Here is an 11,419-nt window from a genome sequence, read left to right on the forward strand (position 1 = left end):
GACATAAAATTCCAGAACTAATTGCTTTAATTACAAGGGATGATCTGGCTATTGTGGCTATTACAGGGTCATGGTGCAATGAAAATCATGACTGGAACATAGCTATACCGGGATATAATTTATTTAGGAAGGACAGAGTGGGATGAATCGGAGGAGGGGTAGCAATGTATGTGAAAATAAAGCATAAAGACCACTTTAATACAAAGTATTGAAGAAAAAACGGAGGCCCTTTGGGTGACCATAGAAATGGGGGACAAGGCTATTCTTCGTACTGGGGTGATCTATAGACCACCAGGTCAGGAAAAAGAACTGGACAGGAACTTACAGCAGGACATCAATAAAATGGCTTTAAAAGGAAAGGTAATAATCATGGGAGACTTTAATCTACCTGATGTGAACTGGGAGGAGTCTTCTGCAAGTTCCACTAGAAGTAGGGACATTCTGAATTCCTTGCAAGGAGCATCCCCCAAGCAAATGGTGAGGGAGGCTACTTGCAAAGAAGCAATATTAGATTTCATTCTTAGAAATAGTGACAGCATATCTGATGTAAATGTGGGTGAGAACCTAGAATCCAGCGAACTTTAAGCAGTATGGTTTAGTATAAAGACAGAGACAGACACATACCACACAAAAACAAAGGTGTTAGATTGTTAGAGGGACCACAGTTAAGTTGCAAGTATACTTATAAAAATGAGGCAAATACAAGTACATTTACAGAGGAGAAGGTCCTAACTGAGCTCTCAAAACTGAAAGTGGATAAATCAATGGAGCCATAGGGGATACATCCAAGGATACTAAAAGAGCTTAAAGGGCTGTTGGTAACACCATTAACAGAATTATTCAATCAGTCACTAGCTACAGGAGTAATTCCAGAGGACTGGAAAAGAGTGAATGTAGTCCCACTACACAATAGTAGAAGCAAGGAAGAGACGAGCAACTACCGACCAATGAGCCTTACATCAGTAGTAGGGAAATTGATGGAGTTGTAGAATATCTCAAATCCAGTAACTTACAGGATCCCAAACAGCAACTTACTGTGGGGAGATCATGTCAAACAAATCTTATTGACTTTTTTGTCTGGCTGACTAAAGTAATAGATCAAGGAGATATAGCTTATCTAGATTTTAGCAAGGCTTTTGACACTGTCCCACATCGCAGACTCTTAAATAAACTTGAAAGCTTGGGACTGGATTCAAAGATGGTGGAATGGATAAGATCTTGGTTGCAGGATAGAAAATAGAGAGTTATAGTAAATGGAGTATATTCACAGGAGGGAAAGGTTATCAGTGGAGTACCCCAAGCATCTGTACTTGGACCGGTGCTTTTTAATATCTTTATTAGAGACATTGCACATGGTATTGAAGGGAAAGTATGCCTTTTTGCAGATGACACAAAGATATGCAACAGGGTAGACACACCAGGAGGGGTAAAACAAATGATTGATGAACTAGGTGGACTATAGGAATGGTCAAGAGAGTGGCAACTACAGTTTAATGGCACAAAATATAAAATCATGCACTTCGGTCTCAATAACACAAAGGCTAAATATAGTATTAATGGCACTATAATGGAAACTACTGAGGAGGAAAGGGATCTAGGAGTCACTATTTCAGGTGACTTAAAGGCAGGTAAGCAATGCAACAAAGCAATAAGGAAGGCAATTCAGATGCTTGGTTGCATAGGGAGATGAATCAGTAGTAGAAAGAGGAAGAAGTAATAATGCTACTGTATAGGTCATTGGTATGGCCTCATCTAGAATACTGTTTTCAATTCTGGAGGCCATATCTCCAGAAGGATATAAATTAGAAACTGTACCAAGAAGGGCAACTAAAATGGTGCAAGGCCTACAGCACAAAACCTACCCGGAAAGACTAAAATAACTTAATATATATAGTTTGGAGAAGAGAAGGGAAATGAGGGACATGATAGAAATTTTCAACTATATCAAGGGTCTGAACAATATACATGAGGGAAACATTATTCAAAGGAAGAGAAGTAATAGAACATGAGGACGTACATTGAAACTGGAGGGAAGTAGGTTCAAAGGAAATTTGAGGAAAAACTACTTGACAGAAAGGGTAGTGGATAAGTGGAATAGCCTCCCATCAGAGGTGGTAGAGGCTAATACAGTAGAGCCGTTTAAACATGCTTGGGATAGACATAAGAATATCCTTATAAAGAATAAGGGATCAAAAAAGGTTTTAGGTTATCATAGGTTATTAAAACAATGGGCACACTAGATGGGCCAAGCGGTTCTTATCTTATCCGTCAAATTCTATGTTTCTATAAATAAATGTTGATTATGATGTTGAGGCAAAGCTTGAGCAAAAGCTACCAAATCCATAAGCAAGGGACTCTCTTGTTCCATAATAGGGGTTTCCAAGTGCTGTGTATCACCTTTAAGATGTTTGATTATATAACAAAACTCAATATTCCACAGAAGGAAAGTCATGGTGGTTTGCTGAAAAAAAGCTGAGTACACTGCTGCAGTAAATGTACAAGTTGTGCAATGTCACTTCCAGAAAATAAAGTTAAACATGGTTCTGCTGTTCAGATTATGTAAGAAGAATTGTCACTTGATGAAAAACAGGATCTCCAGGTTTAAGTTTATCATAGACAGGCTGTGTAAAAGCCTTCAAATCTTGTAATGGAGGTCTGCTGTTTTACATAAGGGGAGTACCCATAATAAAGCATCACCAGAACACTATTATAATCATATGATAAATGCAAATTTCATCAGAATGGAAATATTTAGGATATGCAGCAAAAAGATTAATACATTGCAGCAAAAATGTCCTGAGCTGCTATCCCCAAAAAAAATGTCTGGGATAGGTGCTTGGTGCGTTTTAGATTTGCACCTCCTTGCTGATTCTTTGTATGACCACATCATTACACACTAAAAATTTGTTAAAGAAAATGTTTATTAAGTGTGTCAAATACAACAAGAAATATATAGTCAAATAACAAGTTAGTACAAATCAGAACTGAATGCCAAAAAAGTATCCAATAACAAACACAAGAAAATCACAGTTGAAAAGAGACTGGGAAACTCAAAAGGAAGTCCAATAATGTAATTTCCAGGGCAGACCAGAATTCAAGCAGCAGGAAAATGTGGAAGTCCAAGAAGTCAGGAGCAAGACCGATTAATCCAGCATGAGTATACAGACAGACTGGGCCTGGGACCACAGTCAAAGCAGGAGAAACCTTTCTCCTGGAAGGCTGAAGAGAATGATCTGGCAGGAAGATTAAGGCTTAGCCAGATTATATATTAAGTCCTTGATTGCAAAACCAGGTACAAAGACGTTGAATAAGCATTACCTCAAGACGTGCTGGAATTCACACAAAAGTGAATGCTGCAGACAGGAACACAGGACCCTGACACATATGGTTACCTCATAATGCTTAAACCGAAACCTTGAAAACTTAAATAATATATTCTTGATTGTTTTAATTGAAAGGATACAATATTATAAAAATGGGAAATATAGGTCCTATCAAAATTATATGCATATATACAGTTCCCTTTTCTTATTTCCTAAACCCTGCTAATCTTTCTCCACTGGTAGTTTACCCTACAGATTTTTTAATGTTCATGTTTATGTTTGTCATGTTTGACAAAAAAAGGGAAATCAACATGTTAAGATAAAATTTAAATTTATTGAAAAAAAAAATGCATAAACCCTTTTATAATAGATGTTATTTTCAACAAATAAAGTTACACAAAAACAAGAAAAGTAACACAAGGGACATGTTAAAGTTTGCAACATAATATTTGTGCAAAAAGAGCATCACAAAAATTGTACTTTTATTTTTTGTTTCCAGGAGGTGGAATTACATGAATGCTTCTAACAATATCACCAAAAATACAAGGCACGTTTACAGACAATCGTGGAAAAGAATTTATCAAAGGATTTGTTTCTTTGATATTTCTGTAACATTATAACTGTTTACATTCAGCGTTGGATGGTCTTGTTCACCAAGATGATGATCCTACCACTAGCATGGTGTCTATTGTTTCTTTCAATCAAACAAGGGGATGGCTATGCAATACGAGGCTGTGAAGTTCAACATCAGAATCAAGCCAAAATTCTTTGCTACAAAAAGGGCTTAAATCGGGTTCCTGAGCAACTTCCACCAACAACAGTCATTCTAGACATTTCTTATAATATAATTGAAGTTATAAATGTTGCAGATTTCAGCAATGTTAGTTACCTGCGGGAACTAAATATTTCAAACAATAAAATCCACTTCATTGAGACGGGAAGTTTTCAGAAATTATCTCGACTGAAGCTACTGAACCTTCAAAACAATAGGTTAACATCTCTAAATGTTGGCATGTTTGAAGGTCTACAAAACCTCAGCACTTTGTTAATTGACAATAATATTAATGTGACTATACAGCCTATGGCTTTTTCTGCTTTGGGAAATCTAAAAGTCCTCGGTCTTTCATCTAACCATTTTCACACACTGAAAGCTATAGATTTTGTTTTTCAGCTACATAGCCTGGAAAAGATATATATTGGAAATAGTGGCCTTGTAAATTTTTCATCTTCGGACATTGAAAATATATCTGTTTCAATTGATATGATTAATGCTTCAAAAAATGCATTTTCTTCTATCAGCTTTACGACCAGGATCCTACAAAACGTAACTTCCCTGGATATATCATTTTGTGGACCATCTGTTGTATGGACAATTAAAGACCCTTGCTTCCTGAAGGGGCTAAAGAGGTTAATCATGGAAGGCATAAACTTGAAACCGACAGCTTTATCAGAAATTATTCAGAGCCTGACTTGTAGCTCCTTGGAAGAAATTAACCTTGGTTATTTAAACCTAAAAGACACTGACCACATGATCCAAGACATATGCCTTAAAAACCCCAAAATGCAAACTCTTCATCTCCAGGGTAATAATTACACTAGGTTTAACCCTAATACTTTTCAAAACTGTTCTGAATTAAAACATTTGGATTTATCGCACAATAATTTCATTCATGTGCCTGCATCAACTTTTGACCATTTAGCCCACCTTATACAGTTGACATTGGCCAATAACAACTTAATTACACTTCCTGATGATTTATCACAAATGACCAGTTTGGAAAGACTGAATCTGAGCTTCAATCAGCTCACTACAGTCTATCTGAATGATACAAAGTCTTATAGTCATTTAAAAGATCTAGATCTATCTGAAAATAAGATTTCATATTTTCACTCATCGTCACCTATGAATTGGAGTCTACAATACTTGAACCTGGGACATAATTACCTTCTTGATATTTCTGAGTCATTTCCAGCTAATCTCAGAAAGCTGCAGGACCTGATACTAAGAAAAAATAAATTAAGTTATCTCGCTGGAAATACTTTTAAAAACTTAACATTCTTGAAATGTCTAAACTTGGTTGACAATCAGATAGAAGTTATACACCCTGGAGCCTTCGAAGGGGTTGGAAACTTGCAAACATTATTACTTGGCAGCAATAAAATAACAAGAGATAGTTTGCAAAACAATACTTTCCGAGGACTGAAATCTCTTGTTGAACTACAACTTTTCAGCAATTACATAGCATATGAATCTTCAAAGAAACTAGATGTCCCACCTTTCCAGTTCTTGAAATCCTTAAAGCTTATTTCTCTTAATAGTCAGGGTCACAATGGCATGAGAAATTTGCCAGTTAACATTTTTGAAGGCTTGGTGGCTTTAAAGAAAATCCAAGCCGGCAATTTAGCCCTGTCCAATGTTGACAAAAATGTGTTTTCATATACTCCTCAACTAAAAGAGTTGGATCTGAGCAATAATCCTCTCCAGACCATAGATCAAAGTCTGTTAGAGCCTGTATGTAATTTGACAGAACTCCACCTCAATCGAATGAATCTTGAATCGCTTGATTTTCTCACTGGATTAAATTTTCAAAAACTAACATACCTTCGAGCTGCAGGAAATCAACTAAATATATTCACCGACAGGCAACATCAGGCCCTACCATCTCTCATATTCCTTGACTTGCAGAGTAACCCATTGTACTGCAGTTGTGACAACCAATGGTTTATAAACTGGGTACAAACTGATTTACAGACCCAAGTACTCTATTTTTATGATTATCGTTGTGCTTATCCACCATCCACAAAGGGAGAGAAACTGTCCACTTTTAACACTGAATCCTGTAGGCCTAACTATGACTTTATACTCTTTTTGTCCACATCTGTGTTTATCAGCACTTTACTTTTGTTTTCCACAGTGTGGCATTTTTGGAGTCGGCAAATTGTGTACTTTTATTACATGTTCCAAGGTTTTCTGTATGACAGGAAATATAAAGGGAAGAAACAAGAGTATCAGTATGATGCTTTCATCTCCTATAACTGCAGTGATGAAGAGTGGGTTTTTAGTCAACTTGTACCAAACCTTGAAGAAACCTATCAATGGAAGCTTTGTCTTCATCACCGGGACTTTGAACCAGGAAAGGCAATAGTAGATAATATCATTGATAACATCTACAGCAGCAGAAAAACAATTTGCGTCATCAGTAAACACTACTTGGCCAGTGAATGGTGTTCAAAGGAAATGCAGGTGGCCAGCTATCGCCTTTTTGATGAGCAGACTGATGTACTGATTTTGTTGTTTTTAGAGAAAATCCCCAATCATAGGCTCTCCCCTTATCATCAGATGAGAAGTTTGCTAAAAAAGAAAACATATCTCATATGGCCAAAGAAAGAGGATGGTTTCAGTGTCTTCTGGAATATGGTTAACCAAGCTATGCAAGATGATTAAGTGGTAATAATGGATATTGGGCTGTATACAGGTATAAGACTATAATGTCTAGGACACAGGGGAAAACGCAGGACTTTCAGAGGGGCCCCTGACCCTAACCAGCACCAACATTAAATCAATAGCACCCATGTTTAATAATTAGGCATCTCTCTCTGCAAACAGCCCCAGTAATACATTAATGGTATTCACATTTAATAAATCTACCTATTCCCCCCAACATTAAATTAATAAATAGTCCTTGACATTAAATTTATAGTATGCACATTTAATATATAAATCTACCCCTTCTACTCCCCAAACTCAGCCCAACAAATAAATTAACAATCCCATCCACCACAATAAATTAATAGGGACCACCACATCAGCACAATAAAATCAAAAGAATATACCTTACAGATGCTAAAAATTACCAATAAGAATAATCAGCTGCTGCTAGAAAGAGACTCTGCAACTCTTAGATAAATACTACAAGCAAATGGATGTACTGTATATTCATAATATATAACTCCTCAGGGAATATTTACTAAACTGCGGGTTTGAAAAAGTGGAGATGTTGCCTATAGCAACCAATCAGATTCTAGTTATGATTTATTTAGTACAAAACCAAAACAAAGCCTGGAATTAAAACATCATTGTTTATGGTAGTAATATAAATAAATGAATAAGGATACATCACTATTATATTAAATGAAACACTATTATATTAAAAACAATAAATAGCCTTACCATCACACCACCAATATATTAATAGCTTTCACCCACCTTTAAATGATAAACTTTTACCCACATTACAATAAGTTTCCCCCATCCACACACACTAACCTTCTCTATCAGGTGCAGTATTGGTGCTGTGTTTGCCTCTTATGCTGGCTGCAAACGTGAAACGGTATGCGCAACACATTACATGATGTCAGCTGGGGAGAGAAAGGGAGGGGAGGAACGGATCAGTATGGTCCACGACTGTATAGAGTAAGGCGGCAGGGCCCAGGGGGAGAGGCCAGCCACCAAGAAGCATTCAGAGGTCTGATGGGCACGCAGGAAGGGGTTTTCAAGGAAACTGGAAACCACCCCTAAGTACGCGCCTGGGACAAGGCAACTGTCTTAGACAGTACATATTGAAAGGTACCCAGGAAATCAGTTAGACGCATGACCTTTCTACTCCAATAAAAAGGTTTAAAACTGTTGAGTGTTCTGTCCACAGGTTCATTCTATATAACATATGATAATATATCCTGAGGAAGATTATGTATGTTCTTAACCTAATATTTCAGTCCCACATACAAAAATTCTACTTGCTGACATGTACTTAAAATATTATATCCTTATGTAGCTGCTGCGCAACATGATATCTGCATAGATGTAAAGAAAAGCTACATCAGTGATGGGCAACAAGCGGTTCTACCTCCTACTTGCTTTATTGTCATATTTGTTTATTATAGTTTGTAACACTTAGAGGGGTATTCAATTGACCGCACAATTTTTTTTTTTGCCACGTTAAAAAAAAAAATCACCCGCGGGTTTTTAACTGCTATAACAACCGTCTTTAGTTAACGCAGCGTGAAAACTCATGCAATTGAATTGAAAAAGAGGGAATGCTGCCCCTGTGCGTTAATCATTGTGTTTGCAAGTTTTTAGGGGAGTGAAGGGAAGTGTTTAACGCGGTCATGTATAACACAAAAAAAAGGGTTGCCATACATTTTCATACATTTTATTGCATTACACAACCATTCTAGTTGATAATATCTACATTACAGTACTTTCTTTAGCATATTTTTTATTTAACTATTTTTTACTATAGAATCATCTATACCATGTCAAAACACATTAGTACAAACATATTTGTACCAAAAACATACATAAACATATTTAATTAGGGATTTTTTTTATTTATTTTTTATTTCATTATTTTTTAACAAGAAAATCAACTTTTACATGTTATGCATTAGTGATAAACATAGTTTATCTTTTTTTTCTCATTATTCATGATTTCAAATAGTTTTCAGAGGTTTTTTTATTTTTATCACACCCCAAGGAGGTGCAAGATAAAACAGCATATTTTCCTGTTTTACCCGCCATGTTAAAAAACAATTAAATTGTTGTTAACGCAGCTGCCTCTCGCATACCCTATACTTTCAATAGGCCTTCCACTGGAGCGTTAAAAATGGAATTGAATCACGGGTAAACTTAACCCGCTCAAAAATTATAAAAAACTGTGTTAAAATGACTTAACGCGGTGTAGAAAAAAAACTTGCGGTCAATTAAAAACCCCCCTTAGTTAAAATGCCTGCTGATATGTTATTATAGAGAGGTGCCTTTTTCTTTACTTAAATGTTTTGTTTTAACTTTACTGAGATTAATGGTAATGTGCAGTGCTGCCTATGCAACCCTTGAATCAGGTATCAGGTTGCCTATCATTGAGCTACGTAATATATTAAAGCAGTGGTGAGTAAATTTAATGACACACATAGTAAAAAAAACTCTTGAGGGGACTCATTGAACTGAAATAATTACAAAAGTCTGTTAGAAATGTATGTTATTCAGTTAACATTCAAGGTTTCCTTTTGAAAATGATAATGCCAATGATGTTGACGGACATGCATAAAACCTTTGGAATGAGATGTCACTTTTTTTTAAAGGAGACACACCGGAAAGATACAGAACATGATCAACTTAATATGCTAAGACAAGTCATGCTTGTACATGCATCCTACAAATTCCAAATCCAGAGGGGTGGCAATTTCGGTTCTATAGTTTGGTTACTGCAGAAGGCACGAGATATACCCTGTACAACATACAGGTGTATGCCCCAAACAAATACACCAAAAGTTTTTTCCCTAAACATAAATGAGTTATAAGTTATACATATACATGGACTCAAACCTAATAATATGGTGAAAATTCAATATAGTGGCATTGCAGCAACTAGATATAAATGGAGCAACACAAGGGTATAAATATCAACACAAAAAAGGATCAACTAGCTATACAGTTGCAAGTAGTGAACATATGGATCATTAGACATCCAGTTGATATGGAATATACCTGCATTTTAGCAGCTCATAATACAATATTACGAATAGACTATTTTCTAGTTTCTAGCTAGTTTCTACCTAGTGGTTAATATAGCTGAAACCACATTTATCTTAGGTTCCAGCTTGCAAGGTGGTATAGAGACAAGGAGTATAGTACACTAGGGGGGTATACAAAAGACAAACCAGTAAAGATGCAAATGGTCGAGGGCAGGCAGAGAGCAGAGATGTAGACAAACCATAATGTTGTTGCTGGTAGCGAGCAGAGAAAGTCCAATAAGCAAGCCAAGGTTCAAGCCATGTGCATTAGACAGAGCATTTCCAGTAACAGGCAAAATGTCAGGCAACAGGTAGTCAATATAATTCAGCAAACAGCAGGCCTCACGAGGTGCAGGCACAAACACTATAACTGGCAGGGAAGTGAGGCCCTCTGTGCTATTTAATGTACTGCCAGCCAATCAGAAGGCTTGCAGAAACATGCATAGATTAACTAATCGCAAAACCAAACAGAACAGCTTCCTGGGAAAGGAGATTGAGGCGTTGCAAGTAGCACAGCGGCTTGTTACAGCACAGAACCAGAATGACTATTAGATCACACTGAAAGTACAATTAATCAGCTCTGCTATGTTATAGGAAGTTCATTTAAGTCGATGCAAATACATGGTAGAGGGTGAGATGGGAATATGCCTGAATTCTAAAGACCAATCTGCAAACGTATATCATAACTTGTGGAATCAATACATTTTGTAATAAAATTGATGACTTTATTAACACTACTTTTAAATTAAAGCTAAAAAAGACACAAGAAGCACTTCTATATTCTAATTTTAGACACTGGACTTACCATCAAGCAATATAAAGAAAATATTAACAGTAATTGTCACTATTGCTAAGGAAATTATATTATGACAGTGGACATCCCCCTCTCTTATTAGCGGTCAAAATAATATTGATGTAAACCCTCAATTTTCATAGAAATATATACTTTCCTAGATATAGAGAAAGGAGTTAAGAAATCTATTTAAAACGGGGCATATAGAGACAAAAGACGAAAAGGTAAAGTCTAACTTCATGACAAATTGAGCGCAAGAAGCTGCCTGTCAGAAAAAAGACCTGGTTGGCAGTGTCAGCTTTTGGGAGCTATCTGCTGATTTTCTCACTACCCTATCTGGAGGCGCAGTGTTTAACGTGCTTCTGATCTTCACCAAGGACCCCCTGCAAGAAGGTTTAGATTTAGTTGCAAGAGAAGCGCAGGTCGCGGATTTCCAGGAGGGTAATCAGAGAGTTAGGTAAAGATGATCGGATGGTCAGAAATGCTAAGGTCTAGCCGTGCGGTCAGTGCGGTACACAAGGAGGTTCCAAAAAAATAGTCAGGCAGACAAATCAGGGCCATCTTAACAACATTATGGGCCCCCGGGCAAAGCAGTGCACCGGGGCCCCTAGATATAGATGTATACAGATATAGATATAGATATATAGAGATAGAGAGATGTACTTGCTCAGTGACCCTTGTAGGTTTTTTTGCACATTTTTTTCTTTTTGCAGAATTATTTATTCTCATTAAGAGCCGTGCCTATGGGACCCCCTTGCCCGTGGGGCCCCCGGGCAGCTGCCCATCGTGC

At 36.8% G+C, this 11,419-nt stretch overlaps 1 protein-coding gene across 1 annotated transcript; it reads left to right on the forward strand.

Annotated features, from left to right (window-relative positions):
- The first annotated feature begins 3,912 nt into the window (after positions 1-3,912).
- On the forward strand, positions 3,913-7,950 carry LOC142150106 (uncharacterized). Its single transcript, XM_075205347.1, has one exon. It carries the CDS (start codon positions 3,964-3,966, stop codon positions 6,766-6,768), a length of 2,805 nt encoding a protein of 934 aa, XP_075061448.1. The 5' UTR covers positions 3,913-3,963; the 3' UTR covers positions 6,769-7,950.
- The last annotated feature ends 3,469 nt before the right edge of the window (positions 7,951-11,419 follow it).

The sequence above is a fragment of the Mixophyes fleayi genome, chromosome 4 (assembly GCF_038048845.1).
Source record: "Mixophyes fleayi isolate aMixFle1 chromosome 4, aMixFle1.hap1, whole genome shotgun sequence".
In the NCBI taxonomy this organism is placed as follows: domain Eukaryota; kingdom Metazoa; phylum Chordata; class Amphibia; order Anura; family Limnodynastidae; genus Mixophyes; species Mixophyes fleayi.